The sequence below is a fragment of the Grammomys surdaster genome, unplaced genomic scaffold (assembly GCF_004785775.1).
Source record: "Grammomys surdaster isolate TR1022 unplaced genomic scaffold, NIH_TR_1.0 404, whole genome shotgun sequence".
NCBI classification, from domain to species: Eukaryota; Metazoa; Chordata; class Mammalia; order Rodentia; family Muridae; genus Grammomys; species Grammomys surdaster.
The window spans coordinates 6,171-25,465 of record NW_021604823.1 but is presented as its reverse complement, the minus strand read 5'-3'; the positions used below and the strand labels follow the sequence as shown (position 1 = coordinate 25,465).

Below are 19,295 nucleotides of genomic sequence, written 5' to 3'. Positions count from 1 at the left end.
CTTTGCTTATGTTCTTGCACTTGCCTTTTGCCATCTGGTTATCTCTAGAGCTACCTGCACTCACTGTGTCAGACTGGAGCCTGTCTTTCCAGTTATCTTGCTGGTTTCAGAACTCCTCAGGGTCCAGATGTTTCTGTGATCCTGTAATCCTGTGATTCTGAGCAGTGGCTCCTCTAGGATGTCTAAGGTATGGTGTCTCCACGGGGGCAGACCAGTTAGGTGTCTGTCCCAGCCACAAGGCAAAAGAGTTATATTTTACTCACTGGAATATTTCTAGGTACAAATAACAGTACCGCATTGATAGTAGGTACTCATTTCTTTTTTGTAAAATTAAAGAGTATGTAATTGCAACCTGCATTTTATTTCCATAGCACATAGTTACCCATTTGATGTTTACATTTCTTTGATTGCTTGTGGAAGTAGTTTGTCTTTGGAGCATTTTGAAACTGCATGTCAGGACTTAATTTATTTTGTTTTACTCATACATCTGTAAGACTGTTACTGACACAAAATATAATTCTATTTTAACATTCAAAAATCATAGCTGGATTTAGCGGTGCACACCTTTAATCCCAGCACTTGGGGTGCAGAGGTAGGCAGATCTCCTGTGAATTTGAGACCAGCCTGGTTTATTAAGGGAGTCCCAAGACAGCTAGGAGGTACACAGAGAAACCCTGGATCAGCATATTTTTATTGTTTAGAAATCAGAGTTGAGAGTCTGTGAATTTTGTAAAATTCCTTTAAACAGAACAGAAGACAAGCATAATCTTTTTACTGTTTCTGTTACAAGGTATAAAAATAGGTGAGTAGATCATCTGTGTGCTGCTGTCAGAGGTTATATCTACTGCTGTGTTACAAAATGAGGTAGTACTGTGCTTACAGTTGATTACCAACTTACCGCAAGTTTCAGGGTTTATTTCTAGCAAACTGTTCTCCTACATCTGTTGGATAACATCTAGAGTATTGATGAATTTATTGTTATAATATATAGTTTTTAGAGTATCAAGGGTTTTTTTTTTTTAATTTTCAGAGTAAATGAGTCATCACATTATGATCTAGCCTTTACAGATGTACATTTTAAACCTGGTCAGATTCGAAGACATTTTGTTGAGGTTCCTGAGGGGGCAACCTGGGCTGGTAAGTAAAATTTGTCTCTGAAGTTTTTGTTTTTTAAATCTATTAGAGAATTTGTAAACTGTTGGTGATGTGCTATTGCTGTTTTGATTTCTTGCTTAGAGTTCTTAGGAGTTACTCTTTGTATATTCTATGTCTATGCTAGGCCCTTAGGAGGACTGCTTCTAGAGAGGGCTTTTCTATAGAATACCTTACCAGAACTCTGACTGACTTGTTGAGAAAGAGGTAGAATGAAGTTGTGGGAAGACACCGCTTTGGGGAATGAATCTGGGCTTAGGTGTAGGCTACTATTTAACTTGGAACACCTTGTTTTACATAGCTGAGTTTCTATCTTAACTGACACTACTTACTCTTTTCTGTAAGAATAGACAGTTATAAAATGTTTCATCTATGCTAAGGTAATCTTCATACTCTTTAACAGTTTGGTGTACTCACCTTTTAATTGTTCAGTGTATTCAGTGACCAAAAGCTATTTACAGCTATAATTGTGAGTTGTCATTGTAGGCTATTTTATAGTCATGTTGTGGAATTCGCTGTACTGCAGTATTTACGTAGGGCCTCTTGGGGTTGTGTAGCCCAGGGCTCTGATAAAATTCATTAATAGTAATACTATACAATAAAACTCTTACAGAAATTACTCATTTCTGCCCAGCCCTTTTAGTTTACTCAGAGTCTGTTTTCTTTAATTAAGAAAAAGAAAGACACTTTGTTGATAAGTCAGTAAATATAATTTTCTTATGATATATAGTTGTGGAAAACATGTAGAGTTTGAGACGGTGGTTATTGCTATAAAGCATTGAATGGTATAGAATGAAAATGTTGCCATGTCATTTCACAGTGTTAGATTACAAATGTTCTATTTCAAACCATTCAAAATATTGTCAAAGCATCATATATGTACTTGTAGCAATTAGTTAATTTCCCCTCTGTCCCCTGGTCTGTAAGAACCAAAATGAACTGAACCTTATTTTGGTGCCCTTAAATTAGAGCAAATGTTCCTAATAATCTTGTCTCTTCATGATTTTGGTTTACCTCTGGCCATGCAGTACAGTAAAGCTAATAAGCAGGTGTGCTTCTAATAGTGATACTTTGGGGTAAGAAATAGAAATACATACAAGAGTAAGCTAGGATGAAAACTTAGCCATGATAATTTGGAGTTTCTAAAATTATAATCATTTTATTGGGAATTAATTTTCTTTCCAATTAAAACAAGAGAAAGGAGAGTGGTTTTCAATGTCCTGATTATAAGTGTGTATAGATTTAGAAACAGTTTTGTTCTTTCCTAATGTCTGTAATAAGGATTGTTGCTTGCTTAAAAATGATTTATTTCTTAAAGAATATCATCTATACACATACTTTGTTCTTTGTTTCACAAAGCTTACAGCTTTCCTTTGAAAATAACAGTTTAGAGATTGGAGAGAAGAATGGTGAAGAGCACTTGCTCTTCCAGAGAGATTTGATTCCCAGAACCCACACAGGCTCCCAACTGTTTATAGCTCCAGTTCCCAAGTATCCAATGAGCTCTTTATCAGGCACCAGATATGCACGTGTTGTAGACACACATGAATACAAACACTCATGTGTAAAATATAAATACATCTAAACCATAATAAAATATTATTATATTTTATTGTTACTTAAACAGATGAAATTTTAATAATTTAATAATAATAACTAACCATTTTATGAGCATTTTAATTCTTGTCCACTTAAAATTTAATTTCTTTATTTTAGAAGTTACTGTGTGTTCATGTTCTTCTGAGGTATCAGCAAAATTTGTTCTTCATGCAGTACAGCTTGTGAAGCAAAGAGCGTATCGAAGTCATGAATTTTATAAGTTTTGTTCCCTTCCAGAAAAGGGAACACTGATTGAAGCCTTTCCTGTTCTGGTAAGTTTATCCAACAGGAAAATCCAGAACACTCCCAAGACATTATAGGTTGTACATAGACCATGTTAAGAGATTCGGATTCTATTCATGCCTGTCAGATAAGGTAGGATGATTGGTAATTTAATGAAAAGTACTGAAATCCAGCGCTTGAGAGAAGACTTGGGGCTTAAGATTACTTGCTGCCTTTGTAGAAGAGTCTGCTTCAGCTCACAATACCCACTGGGCAGCTTACAACCATCTGTAACTCCAGTTCCAAGGGATCCTATGCCCTTTCTGATCTTCTCATGCACTGGGAAAGGACCCAATGCAAGCAAAACATTTGTATCCGTAAAACAAAAATAAATCAATCTTTTAAAAAAAAGTACTGAAAACCAAACCAGTTATCATAGTACTTAACTTTATTCCTAGCAATCGAGAGGCAGGAGAATTAGGAAGATCTCCAAGACCAGCTTGATTTACATAGTGGGAATCTATGCTAATAAATAAAATTTAAGCTGTGTTTCAGAAGTGAATTTTCCTCCTCTATTCTCCCTTTCTTAAAGTGCTATGGTAGAACTCAGGGTCTGTGCATCTAAGGCAAGTAGATGAATTGTACCCCAACCAGTATTCATATCTCTTTAATGCTGATACTTCTGTCAAATAAAAGTTCTAATCTTGGGTCTTCATTTACATTGGCACTTGTTATCTTACTTAAAGTTCTATTGTTAAGAATCTATAAAGTAGTTTAATTTGCAGACAAAATTGTTGTCAGGTCTCTCTTTTTACCCATGTTTATAATGGTTAGTCTTTCCTTTATGGAAGGTGAATATGCTGCTGTGCTTGCCATGCTTGCTCCTTTGGGTTTTCATTTCCTTCGATGACATCATTATGTCTCTTATGTCTCTGTTACTTTGAAATGGGGTGACGTTAGCTTTATTCATCTCCTTAAATGTACTGGTACAACAGGGCTTAGTTTACTCTTTTAAAATTGATACTTAAGTTGCTAGGTGGCTCTGAAACCAAAATTTATTCATGCCTATTGAATATGCTGTATAAATTTTGTAATATTTCCTCTCATTATGAATCTTAATTATGTTTAAATTGGTACTAGGGTTTTTTATTATTAATGTACTATGTGCATAAATAAATAAATATAAGTAGATAATGATAAAATATTTTGCTTCTTGTTACAAATAAAAGTTTTGTTTTGAAACAGGTAATATTTTGTGATATGAGGAAGAATTAGAAAACACATTCATTCTTTAACATTTTTATTTTTATTTCCAGGGTGGGAAAGCAATTGAATTTTGTATTGCTCGTTGGTGGGCAAGTCTCAGTGATGTCAATATTGATTATACCATATCATTCCACGGGATAGTGTGTACTGCACCACAGTTAAACATTGTAAGTACTATAACATTCTCATTATTTTCAGTATCATTTTTGTTATGAAAAATAACTTCTGTGGTAGATGTAAAACTTAATTAGAAACTAATCTATAAATCTGAATATATTCATTCACGAGTATTAAAACTTGCATTAATGAACGTATATATAAAATATTGTCTATTAATGTCTGAGAAATTAATTTTTAAATATGTTTTATAGCATGCATCTGAAGGAATCAATCGTTTTGATGTTCAGTCCTCTTTAAAGTATGAAGATCTGGCTCCTTGCATAACTTTGAAGAGCTGGGTGCAAACACTACGGTATCTCATTGTTTTAAGAGCTATGAAAATTGAATGTTAATGGAAGAATTTTTTATTGCTTTTTATTCGTTTTTCAAATTTTCATCTATGTGATGCTAGCATCAAAAAAAGAAAAAATTGCAGTCTAAGAATCCTTTTGAGTTTCCAAAATGTGGCTCAGCGTTGCTTTCTGCCCTCACTGATCTTATCGTCAGTAGTGTCTCTATATATTGGCCATTTCATTTCTTGACAAAACAAATGAGCAGTTGAGATTGAGACAGGAGAAAAGCAAATTCAAGGCTACCTGGATAACTCAAAAAGTTGAGAAAAAGGATTAAGGAACTGCTTAGCAATAATATTTGCTTTCCATGTGTAAGACCCTCAATTAATCTCACGTATTACAACAAAACAAATTAACAATGTCATGTTTTTATTTTGTGAATGCATTGTTCATTGTTTGAAAAATTCAGCACCAGAAAATCTCATTGACAGTAAAAGAAATTTGTCCTGAGTGTATGTCATAAACTCACTGTGGAAGCAGGATTTTCCAACGTTGGTGTTCTGTTGCTGATACCTTGGCAGTGTCATTGCCTTAGGACAAGGAGTACCTATTCTCTTGGCATATGATATGGCCCAGCCATGCCTGTGCTCAGTACCAGCACGTGTGAGTGAGTGCACACATCCAAAATGTCCTTTAACTCTTACTGGTAATCATCATCCAAGTGTTGGGATTTGCCTCTGCCAAGAGCTCTGTGGTAACATTTTTAAGTGCTTTTGATCATGAACTTCTGTTCATGTCTTTGTAGTATTGCAGTAATTTAGTCAATATGGACTATATATTAATATTTGAAAGATTGTACAGTTTATTATGAAAGACAGTTTAAGGAGTGCTCCTCACCTGCCATGTTTAACTGCTTTCTTTAAATGAGGACTTGATTTAATTCAGTGATGCAGTTGCCTTGTTACAGCCCAGTAAATGCAAAAACCAGACCTTTAGGATCAAGGGATGTTTTGCCAAATAATCGCCAGCTTTATGAAATGGTCCTGACTTACAGCTTTCATCAGGTATGTGTTTCCTAGTAAAAGATACCTGTATAGTAAATTCTCATTTTATGTACTGTGAAATCACAGATGGAAAGACGTGGCTTGTCTTTGAGACCTAGTTTTTATTCATAATTTATTGAGGGTTTTGTTGTTGTTGTTGTTGTTGTTGTTGTTGTTGTTGTTAGAACAGGTAACAGATAGAAAAACATAAAGGAAAGAGTTGTTACTCGGCCACATTGTTTCAGAGGGTACTCACTGGGCTTGTAGTCCGGCAGTACACTGTACCAGAACCCACCAGCATAAGTTGGAAAATCTCTGAGGATGGAGCAGGGATTAAAGATAGGAAAGGCAGAAAGAGACAAGAGGTGGAATTGGGAGGACTGCTGGTCAGTACCACAGCTGCAGCAGTAAGACATCTGTTCCCATCCAGATGCCTTCCTGTTCCTTCCACTAAGGTCAATAGAATCTTCAGCCCCTCACCTTGAACCTCAAGTGTACTTCCTCTTATCATTCTATGCCTACTTTATTGAAGCATAATGTGAATTTAGTTTTAATGTTACATATGAGTAGATTTCAATAAATTGTTAGATTCTAATTTTATAAAGAAATAAGAGACTGTGTTAGAGCTATATATATTTGTTAGAAATATATGTGTGTGTGTAGGAAGAGCACTAGGTTTGTAGATTTTAAAGTTTCCAAAAGTGCATCTATTTAATGCCAAGGTAGTAACTATTGGATACTTTTTTGAGACAGTGTTATTGATATTATATATAAATCATATCAATAATTGTTTTTTTTTGTTTTTTTGATAGCCCAAGAGCGGAGAAGTAACACCTAGTTGTCCACTCCTTTGTGAATTGTTATATGAGTCAGAATTTGACAGTCAGTTGTGGATTATTTTTGACCAGAACAAAAGACAGATGGGCTCAGGTGATGCCTATCCACATCAGGTATAAATTATAAAAAGTAATAAATCCCAAATTTCTTATTAAGGTATAATACTTAAAGGTTTTTTTTTAATACCATAAAAAGTTACATTCAATTTTTTGACACCTATAGAAATCTCATTTGCTTATTGTAGTTATTAAGCAACTTGACAGCTTTTCTGCCACATACTAGAAGATGTTGCTTTCAAATACCAGCCAGCAGAGCAATTTTAGTTGAGAAGGGACTACAGCCAGGACTTTGCACATGCTCAGCATGTTCTTGTCCACTAGATTAGACCTCTAGTCCTAGTATATCTGTTTGTTGCAGATATACTACACACTGGTTATACTTACTTAAATATAGACAGTGAATGAGAGACTGTAAAGTGACCCTAGGTCTGAGTGGAACACTGGGGTTAATAAGACCTGGTGGTTTTAGTTTATTCCTTCAGATCTGGAATTGTACTGAGCATTGAACTGTATGCTATGCACTTTTTTTTTTCCACAGACACTAAAGGAAAAGAAAATCACTTGACATATAACTACTTTAAAATTTTGTCTCTGGTTGAAATTGCATTAGAAGAAATAGATATTTTTCCTGAAATGCTCATGATTTTTTGCTTAATAATAAAATAATTAAATAATTAAATAATAAAAATTTTATATGGAAGCTTTTGCATTTTAGGAATGATCTTAGTTTTCCCCTGTTAAGCAAGAAGCAGTCTCATCTCTGTAGTCAGGAATGTCACTTGAGTTACATCTCACATTGCCTCAGAAGACACTGCTTCTGCAGAATACTGACAGCATCTCTATTCCATGAGCGTGTTATGTTTGCAAGGTGGGATGCAGTAGCTTTACATTTCTTAATCTCTACTGGCTCCTTGTTTTCCCTGCTTGTCATAAAGGGATGTCACACTTCACAGTTAAAATGTAAAGTTTAACAGAAGCCATACATGTGCATACACATGAATGAATGTTTTAGATAATATACAAATTTAATTTTGACTTTTTGACTACTACTTCATGTTTTTTATGACCCGTAAACAAAAATATGCTTGATTCTTAGTTATGTATAAACATTGATTGTGTGGATGTGTCGATATGCTGTGGTGCAAAGAGTGAGGACATGGGGTCAGGCCTTACTTGAGTTCGTGTATGACACTGACAGGCGAGCCACTTGATACTGAAATTCTCCCTGCTCACTAGCACCCTAGATACCACTGTGTATAGATGTCTCATACCTTGTACATTCTGTAAATGGAATCTTTTATCCTTTTACTCTCATTTTACTGAACTAAACTTTTTTTTTTTTTTTTTTAGTATTCTTTGAAACTGGAGAAAGGAGATTATACAATTCGATTACAGATTCGTCACGAGCAAATCAGTGATTTGGATCGTCTCAAAGATCTTCCGTTTATTGTTTCACATAGGTTGTCTAATACCTTGAGCTTAGATATTCATGAAAATCATAGCCTTGCACTTCTAGGAAAGAAGAAATCAAGCAGTTTAACATTACCACCCAAATATAATCAGCCATTCTTTGTTACTTCCTTACCTGATGATAAGTAAGTGTTGATGTTGATGATACTGAATGACATTATAGTTCATATGTTAATCTAGATTTATAATTTGCTATCATTTTAGTCTGAAGTTATTTCTCAGTTTGATTTTTGAAAATTTGGACATGGGAAATATTTCAGTTTGGAATTATTTTGATGGTTTTCCTCTAAGTATTTTTGTGAAACTTTTTCTTTTGTTACTTTTTCCCTTTTTAATTCTCTCATTAGAATACCTAAGGGGGCAGGACCCGGATGCTACCTTGCAGGCTCCTTGACATTGTCAAAGACTGAGCTTGGAAAGAAAGCTGTAAGTACTAGTGTTTTACACTGAAAGTACATGTTTAAAATTTCCTATCCCTTTGAAGATGGGCTTTAAGTCCATGGTTCAGAATTGGTGAAAGAATACTTGCAAGGAGGGAACAGTAATTGTTTTTCTTTTTCTTGAGCTGTTAGTGAAGGTGGATTCATATTTGGTACCTTTTAAAATGTGTCATTTAAAAATATTTTATGTTCTTTTCCACAAGCCTCATGCCCTAAACCTATCCCACCTCAGTTCCTATAGTTCTTGACATCCAGGTCATAATTGGTTGAAGCAAATGGGATATGTAAAATAATAGCATGCCCTAGAATTTCAGCCAACATATTGTAGATATTGTAATAAGTCAAATCTCTTCATTTGTTTATAAAAACCAATCTGAAGAATTTTTATTAATGGATATTGGCTCTCACACTTGTGAAGGCTTGTTGAGGTCTTGTATAATTATGTGGATAAATGTACAGTGCTTCTTGTGGTATTGCTTTTTATAATTTCAAAATGATGCTTTTTGTTTCTAGTTTAAAGATAACTGTTATTAGAAACTTAAAGGTATTTATTTCAGGTTTTTCCATCTTGTTTTTATTACAGATTTGTTGCAGAAAATTTTTTTTATGTGGATCTGTCACCCTTAATCATAGTTCATTTTGGTGTAATACAAGTCTTACATCTGTGCATTTCTCATTTAGCATTAGTTCATACAAAACTATTTAAGTCTACTTAACCTAATCCTGGGGTCTATAAATGCTTTTGTCAGAGTGAACTCATCTCGTTTATCTTGAAATGTATTTTTCTTGTCACTGTTCAACCAAGGTCATATATTCATAGCCACTGAGGAATAATTTGGGGATTTTGTGCTTAGAAAATGTTTACCTTGACATCTCTCAGGGTGCATTTCAGTGTGTACTCTTACTCATACATACTTCAGTGTCATTTGAAGTAAATCAGCACTTGATACTGGACTTTGTTCTTGAACTGATTTAAGAAATCCTCATAGATCTTTTTGTAGATTTACCTAGATATCTGCTTCTACGGGACTTCAACTGAGTTTTTCACCCAGATGATAGATAATTCATCTCAGAAGTCCACTTCTCATGGAAAGTATAGCAGAAAAGAATTATTGGCAGAAATATTCTTATAAGGATTCAGAAATAGTACTTCCTGACAATACTATCAGAGGCAAGATTGAAATTATAAGTGCTTGGAATTGATTGTTGCTAGCTGACTATAGATAGAAAGGTTGCTTATAAGAAAATAGCAATAATCTAAAATTATTGAGTATAATTGCCATTGGGTCCTTTATTTAAACTTTTCTCAGCAGTTTTATTCTTCCTACATTTTGGTAGTTGGAAAGGAAATGCCATTTTACTTCACTTTGCTTTCATTGTAGCCCTGAATGTTACTTTAGTTTTTTATTTTTTGTTTGCTTTTTGTTTGGTTGTTGGTTTTTTGGTTTTTTTTTTAAAGAGCGACTTAGGCTTGTGTGATGGTTGTGACCTCCTATATACAATCAGACTCTGCAGACTGTCAGCTAAATTTCAGTGTTTTTTTTTTTTAAATGTTTTAATGATAATGGAATTTAATCACTATTTTAAATAAAATGCTAGAAAGAACTTTGCCTTAAAATGGCATATTTGATTACATTTTTATTTTTAAAAATCGGCATGGCAGTGCTGCTTTCTTTAAAAGCATGCCATTTTGGTCACAGATCTGACCCTTCTGAGTACTGTGACACATACAGATGGTATGTTAAATTGAAAGAAAGTTAGGCAGAGGTGGTATCTCCATCCTGTGTAGATTATGCATGTTTTCTTACAGAATGTCGTTCTAACTCCCAGGGGCAGTCTGCAGCAAAACGACAAGGAAAATTTAAAAAGGTACTGATTGTCAGTTCTTAAAAACGATGTCTTAAAGCCTTATTTACATAGTTATTAAACTTTTTTCTCTCACTATTATAAATCTTTATTTTTAAAGAATCTCTCCCTTAGTTTCCTTTCTTTACATTCTGCAGTATAGTTCTCTTCGTTAATACTACAAGCAGTAGCGACATATTGCCATATATGGCTTTTTAAGCCATAACCCTATGGTTTATTTTCCATATTTATAGAATATGGAAACCATATTTATTAAACCATATTTTCCTATGGTATGGATGATTTTTATTGCTTCTCATTTATTGGTATGGATAAGATGTCAAGTTGAAAAGTTTGAAATTTTGTACATCCAAAGTCATAAAAGAGATGAACGCAATGGAGAGCAAAGTTATTATTTTTAATGATTTAATCTAGGACTGGCAAGATGGGTCAATAGGTAAAGGGACCTGCTGACAAGTCTAACAGCCTGAGTCTGATCTCCAGGACTCATATGATGGAAAGAGAGTTGTAGTCTGACCTCTATATGTGTACCATGGCACTCACCTACACACACACACACACACACACACACACTAAATAAGTAAATAAAAATTTAAAATGTAAGAAAAATGTAAAAAAAAACCTATTATAATCTGAAAGTCATTTTAAATAAAATGATTTTGTTAATAAGCTTGTCTCTGCTCTTGCATCTATCCTAGTTATAGGACAGATTAAAAAAATAGCGAATAAGAACTTCTAACTAAATGTTGAGTCTGTAATAAAAATACAGACAGATTTGATGCTATGAGTAGTTGAGTCTACTTGGTTTCTGTTAGCATATGAGAATCTGTATTGACTGCTTGACTCACACTTAACTTATATATCTATTCTGAGAACAGAGAAATGGATGTATTTGAAGAAGGGCCATTCAGTGGTCTATTTATCCAAGAAGTGTTGTAATGGAAGAAACAGTTATGTTTTATAGTATTGAAAGGTCGTCCAGAATGGTCTTGTTGTGTATTGATGAGCTCTGTTACACCATGAAGAATCTTCTGGTTATGAAGACCAGTATTTCTCAGGTGCTGATTTGACCCATTTGGGCACAATCTTAATCCATTTAATAGATCACAACTGAGCACTTAAAAAAATCTTATTTATGAGTTGCCAAGAGGACAGTTTGAAAAGGTTTGCCAGGGACTCAGCTGTAAAAAGAAGCATATTTCAATAAGGGTTTAGGCATTGCTTTTCTTCCACTTGTAGTTTTTAGTTGGCCTACAAAGTTTTGTTGGGCTAAGGTTGTACAAGGTATAATAGATAGTACTGAAGCGTGAGATGATTATTACTGGAATCTGAATAAAACTTGTGTAACAAACTTGGGAACTAGAATTACTTGTGTTCATCCCTTCCTATCAGTACAAGTACATGGCATAGTACAGCTCTTTTATAAAAAACAAATATAAAGTTACAAAAGAGAATTACTTACACATATAAAATAATTTAGATACTTTTAATAAACCATAAAAGGCACCAGTGATATTAATCTTTAAAATACTTGAGATTTTATAAAGCTTTTACTTCGATATCTAAATTAATAATTGAAGTACTCAAGAGACTTAACTTTTTGAACCAGATCTAAGTAATGTCGTGTTATGCTGTCCACTGGGCAGTTACTGGTTTTACAAGAAAACATTGTTTCTGAAAAATATTCCTGAGTTTGAACATTATTGAAATACTTTATGGATAGCTTACAGAGATTTATTTTTTTCAATTTTAATACTAAGTTTCTTACATTGAGAACTCTACAGCTTTTCTACTGTTATTATTCTTGATACCTTCTTTTTAAAACATCATTCATGATTTAAGGTCCAAAATCATTACTCTTAAATTAACTATATATTTGTCCCTTAAGTGAGTTGAAAAAAAGAATGTTTATTAAAGAAAGGGTGTGATCATGGTGACACAATCTAAAACAACTCGAATTTTCTTTTTGATTAGGGTTTATAAATACTGCATTTATAATTTTAGTGATAAAAAATTCTTATAAAATATTTTTATAAGGTTTTATTAATATTTTAATTGTACTTGTTATTGATTTTTTCTAAGATAAACTTTTATACTCACTTTTAATGGTAGTTCAATCTATAATAGGATTTTACATTTTCATGGGTGTTACTTTTTTATCATACATTAACATATTACTCATATTAAATTCTATTTTCTATTTTCCATACTAAAACAGTAATAAAACATGCCTTATCTTTGAAATTCAGAGGAGAAATTGCCTTCCAAAACATAGATTTCTCTATGTGGAAGTGTTTTCCATTTTCTAGCCTGTTAAATGAATAGGGACTGTCAGGCAAGTGGTGATTTAGAGTCTATGTAACGTGCTATGTGAAGAACTTGATTCCAACGGTGATAAAATCATATTTGCAGTAAATATTGGAGACTCCTTGTATCCTTACAGTTGTGTGTAAGCACATGACAGTGAAGCTGCTTTCTTGAGAATTCGATACTATAGGGTCAGGTTTTTCAAATACCTTTTTGCTTTGTCTGGGGCAATACCCACTCTGGAAAGTAATCTGCAGACAACAGTGGAGAAGACAAAAAGCTGAGCATGGTGGGGCATGCCCATAATTCCAGCACTGTTAGAGTTGGGGAGGAAGGATTCCGAGACAAAATCATGAATTTACAGTCATTGTCGCTTCTATTGCAAGAGCCAGTCTCAGGAATGAAATCAGTGGTGGTGTTGAGGAAAGAAGGATGGCTAGGTAGCAGGGTCCTAAAGAAGCAAGCCCAACAGTACACCTGTTTCTTTTTCTAGTCTTGGACCTTGTGTGAGCTTTTGTTCTTGGGCTCTGGCTCCCTTACATCAGAGAATATAACAGTGGGCTACAGATAAATTTCTAGGGCTTTCTCATTTCTGTTTTCTGCTTTTTAAATGGGTCATGAAGAGATGGTGGTGGTTAGTTTGTAGTGAAGTGACAGTAGAGCTACAGTAGTCATTCCTCATATAGCCTTGCATCACTTTATACCACAGAATTGAGTATCAGATATTGTTAAAATAAATGTGTTGTTTACACATAAAAGTCCTATTTGGGGGTCTCATGTTTTTCTGAAATAATATCAAAAGGGTAGTGTATGTCCCTTTGGTAATATAAGTTTGTTTTATTGTTAGAAACTTCACTATATAAACCTGAAAATAGAATTTGAAAAGCTGACTTAAATAATTACTTAATTAGAGACAATCAGTTTGTTGCCAAAAATTAAGTCTAAGCATTGGTTAATCTTTCCCAAGCAATGTATGTCTATAGGAAAGATTTATAAACCATAGACAAAGTAATCAGCTACCTTTTTCTGCCATCTTCAAAGCAGAACTTTCTCAAAGAGTTGTAGGCTTATTTCCCTGTTCTCTGTATCCTTGATTTTTGTCTCAGGACAGTACTCTTGCCAAGGTGATTAGCAGACTCCTTGGAGCCAAGTCTCTTCTCCATTTTCACCATCTTCCATCTGGTTTAACATTGATCACTCCATTCTTTTGTTTGTTTGAAACTCATTTATTCTTGTGAGGAATGGAGGAGATAAAGAGAGGAAAGGAAGGAAGGACAGACAGATGGACAGATATCTAACAGCAGTCAGTTTTCTCCTTAGAGAAAAGACCAGGTCTTATTAGCTAAGACCAGGAATCAAATTCAGGTTATCATGCTCAGCAGCAAGCACTTTTACTATCTCGGCCATCTTGCCGTCCCTACCACCTCTTTCTGCATGGATATCCTCGAGGCTTTCAAAACCCCAAATTCCTTTTGGTTTGTCCCTCTCTTAGAAGATCTTTGGGCCAAGCAATAATACTAGGTCTACTCTCTTCTGTTCTCTTATCTCTCTTAGTCTTATTCATGTCATGACTCTAAGTACTATTGATAAACATTCTTAGCTCTGCCTTCAAAGAATATCTGTTCATTTTCTTTTGTTTCCACAATGTATTATTTAGTTCCACACAATGTACAGATCACTAGGCTTGTTTGCTGGTTTGTTTTCCTACCTCTGCTTTTCTCTTCCATAGTCTTTTCTCAAGACTTATGTCATTAAGAGTTATAAATCGTAAGCCCAATTTTTAACATATATATATAAAGTCAAATCATTAAAAAGCAAAGTCTTTAATCATTGCTTTGCATAAAATATTTGATAGGCTTCTTTATATATTTAAAATAGCATCTACATTTTTAACCATGTCCCAACAAACTCTCCATGATAGTGGGCTATAGCCCACTTTCTTGGTTTATATAACTTTTCATATACTGGGTTCAGGTCTTTGTACTTGTTCCATTTCCACTCCTAGGCTAACTCTTGGGGGAAGGACTTTTCCACTCTTCAGTTAGGTTATTCAAATTTATTTATGTCTTCATTTAGCTTCACTAACCTTTCCATAACCACTTTGTTTGCTTGGTTGTCCTAACTTACCCAACGGTCATTGTGTGTCCTTTATTGATTCATCTTTGTGTGTCATATGTCACTATCAGAAATTATTTACTTGTGTGTTTATTGTCTGACTAACTCTAGGTAGAACACATAAGTGCTGGAACAGTACTTGTCTACTCTACCCTCTTACTAAGAGACCAAAAAAAAAAAAAATCTTTAAGTTTTAACTTGTTTTCTTCTGTTCAGCTTTAATTGTGAAACTACAAAGTACACTGTCCTTAAGGTGTCAAGTATAACTAAGAATTCGAAAGACACTCATAGAGAAAAAGACTTACCTCTTTTATTTTATCGGAATGGATAAAAACTTTAGTGTTTTTAAAGTTTAGGGGGAAAATTCCAATAATTGCAGATTGGTATTTTTTTATGTTTTTGACCATTCAGATGTGGAATACAATATAATACAACTCAGGCAGGCACAACCCATATTACAAGACTCTCAGCTTTTGACAATGATTTTAAAGTGTGTGAAATTAAGTGTATTAACCTAAGGCTTTCTTTAACCTTCCTAGGATGTGATCCCTGTTCATTACTATCTCATACCTCCACCAACAAAGACTAAGAATGGCAGCAAAGATAAAGAAAAGGATTCAGAAAAAGAGAAAGATTTGAAAGAAGAGTTTACTGAAGCATTACGAGATCTTAAAATTCAGTGGATGACCAAGTAGGTCATTTTAGTGGATTCCAGTCCTCTTGAGTTTTTCTCAACTAATACATTTGTATGTATGTATGTATGTATGTATGTATGCATGCATGCATGTATGTGAATATAAATATATATGTATGTATAGACTTTTAAAACTTTCCCTCTGTTTATACTTTGTATAAACATATACAATTTTGACAAAAAATATGTAAAATTTTTAATTTGCTTCAGAGGAGAATTTTATTGAAGGGTATAAAAAAGAAAAAAAATAACTTTTTTTTTTTTTCTTTAAAAATAAAATGACCATTGCTTTTACTATTAGTAGTTATGTACCCTACTTTTCCAGTTAATTTTTGTGTTAGGTACTTCCTGTGTCACTTAATAATGTAGAATTTTATTTTTAGTGACTATATATTTGTTATTTTATGAGTACAGTATAATCTATTTAGTAACTTATTTAGAATATGTTTATAGCTTTTCTCTGTAGTGTTGTAATGACTCTTTTTTTGTACATACAGTTTTAACTTTGTTTTCTTATCTGTTTGGTTTTAGTTGTTTGAGACAGTGTTTCATTTATCCCAGGCTGTCTTCAGTTCTCTGGTTGAACAAGAATGACCTTGAATTCCTGGTCATCCAGTCTACCAAAGGCTGAAATAACAGTCATATATAAGCATACCTGGCCTAATGGACATATTTTTAAATTTTCTGTCAAGATAGTATAGTCCTGTTAGTTTAGATATCTTTACTTTGATATGTTTCTCAAATTGGTTTTGGAATGATCAGTATCTGTACAGAACGGAAAAGCTGATGTTGCTGACAGTTGGGCTGTTTAATAGATGCTACTTATTGTTCTCAGCTGAACATATGCTTTGCCCATTCTTCATTAGAATGTTAGGCTTTTCTTACCCCCTTAAACATTTTAACATGAAATGCTATTTGCTTATCACTACTTTCCTTCAGTTTATTCTTTGGCTTTTAGCTTACCTTTTAACACAAAACTTTATTCTGTGAGGTTGAATCAGTTGCTTTTTCCAATGTTTTCTCTTACTGATAGTTTTCTGGGGGAGTCCTCTTTTGCAAACTTTGTCTATACATCTTTATGGATATGTGACCTGAGAGGGAACAGAAGCTTTTATAATGGGGATAGAATTTTCAGGGATTAAACCAGCATTGTGTCAGTCTGTGTTCATATTTGCTGGCCTATCTAAAACTAAAGATATCTCACCAGATTTCAAAGAACCATGTCTGCCTTTGGCTGCTACTTATAAATAGCAGACAATACAACTTAAATTTCTTCAGAGTTGCAAAGATTTGCTTCTCTTAGGAGAGCCTGAGAAGTCTCTTGATTCTGCCATCCAGTTAAACTGGTGGGGAAAAAGAAATATATGAATATATATAGAAAAAGAACTCAAAATTTGTGGAAATGGTTCTAAAGGCAAACTGCAAATGGAGAAGCTTCTAATCAGGAATATATATACAACTATGGTAGGTGGTAAAGATAGCTCATTAAAATAGTTACTCAGAAGCATGAGAAAACCTAATTCAGTCTTCAGAACTCACATTTAAAAAGCCAGGAATGGTGGCACTTGCTTATAATCCTACCACTGAGGTGGAGACAGATATGTTCATAGAGCTCAGCAAGTTCCAAATTCGGTGAGGGACTTTGTCTCAAAAATAAGGGCCGGGGTGCCTGACAAATGACCCCAAGATTGAACTATGGCTCTTCTCACACAAGTACACAGTTTTGTAAGAAAATGAAAGTATTAACTACAGCCTACTGCCTCCTCCCTTCCAAATCTTGATTTAGACTGACACTACCAAGACATTATCTTCTTTTTGCCTCAGCTTCGTTGTACCATTCCTTACCCTACACCTATTCTTGTTTGTTGGGGGTTTAGGTCCAGCCTAAAGACCTTATATGTCCTCCCTCCATCAAAAGTGCTCAGCTCATAAGCTAGAGAAATAGCTCAGGAGTTAAGAGCATGCACTGATCTTCCAGAGGACCAAAGTTTGGATCCCAACACCCGTATTGGGCAGTTCAAAACTACTCCATGGATTTTTTTTTTTTTTTGACACTCTTCTTTTGGCCTCTGTGGACACCCAAATACATGTGATAGATATCAACACAACCACAAGAACATTGTGAGTTCTTAACCACTGCGCCATATTTCCAGCCCATGTTGATGCCTACCTTCATCTAAATGTTTTACAGGACTCTTAACTGAAGTAATGTTCAGATAGAAATATTATGTGTAGCTGGTCCCTCAAATAATTATATTAAAAAATATTTTAATGAGTACAGCTGTAAAGCAATGTTTACATTTATTTTTAACCAAAATTTGCTTGTAATTGAAAATTACTAATATGTCACTTTTATACAGGCTGGATTCTACTGACATTTACAATGAATTGAAAGAAACATATCCTGCTTACCTTCCTCTGTATGTTGCACGTCTTCATCAATTGGATGCTGAAAAGGTTTGATATAGTAATTTTTTATACTAATTTTAGGTTTTTGTATAATAGTAGTTAAAGTTTGTATTTTTGAGTAAAGGTGGATCTCTGCCTTCTTTTCCTGCTGACTGAAAATGAATCTCTTCCAATTAAGATAATTATATGTCATAATATAATTATAAGAACTAGCCACTCCTGAGTTCAGTTTTGGTAATGAAGTGCAGTGTGTATGTGTGGTAATTATGTGACGATGGTACTTGAATGGTTAGTGAGATCTTAAAACAGGAAAAAGTATAAGGTCTGATTTTTGGCTTTAAAGAATGAGTTGTCCAGGGCAGCTGGAAATCTAAACACTTTCAGGAACTACTTTGTTACCAAAGTTTTTATAATACCAGCTTGTCTAATGTAGAACATAGGCCAGCTGTTGTTACTGTTAATGGAAGTAGGAACATGACTGAATCATGAAGGTTTAGACTGAACTAGAATAGAATATTTAAAGGAGGCCTCTCAAAAGCAGTCTGACAAAAGAGAAAACAACTAAGTCAACTATTCAGGATGGTCATAGTTAAGAGTCTTGGTTATAATCTTTGTTTACTCTTTCTTATTTTAATGATTGTTTAGAAAGAATTTGCTTGAGAATGAGGATTTATAGGATTTTTAATTTCTGCTTTTTCATGTGATGTAGCATAAAATTGAGATTGTTATCTCTAAAATCTTAATGGTATTCTAGAAAGGAATTTTCCTTGTTTGAAAAGAAGTCATTTTGGTAAACTTTATATATTTGTTTTATTTTCAGTTCTGAACTTAAGTTAGATATTGTCGCACCTGAGGTTGCTTTTCAGGAATACTGGAAATGGTAAAAGTAACATTAGTAGATAGCACAGAGCTCTAGGCCTACAAGGAAATAATATAGTGCCCATAGAGTTTCATGTCTGCGACAGTAGAAATAAAATTTTAATGCAGTATCTTATATATACTCCTTTACTTCCTACCCAGGAACGAATGAAAAGACTTAATGAAATCGTTGATGCTGCCAATGCTGTCATTTCTCACATCGATCAAACCGCTCTTGCAGTTTACATTGCAATGAAGACTGACCCCAGGCCTGATGCAGCTACTATAAAAAAGTACCTAACCAGTAAATAATCTTTCTTGCATCTCATTTCTTAGTTATTTGTTTAATAATTAGGGATTAGTGTTGAAGATTTTTTATTTCTTTTAAAACATACAGTTAGGATTGACTTTTTTTTTTCCAACCTCCTCAGAAATTTTATAATTTTCTTCAGCTTTTTAAAACACAGCCCAAGAAAATAACCCATGTCCACTCTTTGGTTGGTGGT

General features: G+C 34.0%; 1 protein-coding gene across 1 annotated transcript in view; it reads left to right on the top strand.

The window, feature by feature from the left end:
* The window catches only part of Tpp2 (tripeptidyl peptidase 2), a gene marked incomplete at its 3' end in the record, with an annotated part of 76,312 nt that extends 57,219 nt beyond the window's left edge, over positions 1 to 19,093 (top strand). Inside the window, exons 16-27 of the mRNA XM_028781356.1 lie at positions 1,031 to 1,137; positions 2,869 to 3,023; positions 4,290 to 4,406; positions 4,611 to 4,711; positions 5,659 to 5,755; positions 6,547 to 6,684; positions 7,981 to 8,225; positions 8,448 to 8,526; positions 10,371 to 10,409; positions 15,368 to 15,519; positions 17,883 to 17,979; positions 18,952 to 19,093. Coding sequence (XP_028637189.1) covers positions 1,031 to 1,137; positions 2,869 to 3,023; positions 4,290 to 4,406; positions 4,611 to 4,711; positions 5,659 to 5,755; positions 6,547 to 6,684; positions 7,981 to 8,225; positions 8,448 to 8,526; positions 10,371 to 10,409; positions 15,368 to 15,519; positions 17,883 to 17,979; positions 18,952 to 19,093 — 1,469 coding nt within the window. The remainder of the gene's footprint in view (positions 1 to 1,030; positions 1,138 to 2,868; positions 3,024 to 4,289; positions 4,407 to 4,610; positions 4,712 to 5,658; positions 5,756 to 6,546; positions 6,685 to 7,980; positions 8,226 to 8,447; positions 8,527 to 10,370; positions 10,410 to 15,367; positions 15,520 to 17,882; positions 17,980 to 18,951) is intronic.
* Positions 19,094 to 19,295: the final 202 nt, after the last annotated feature.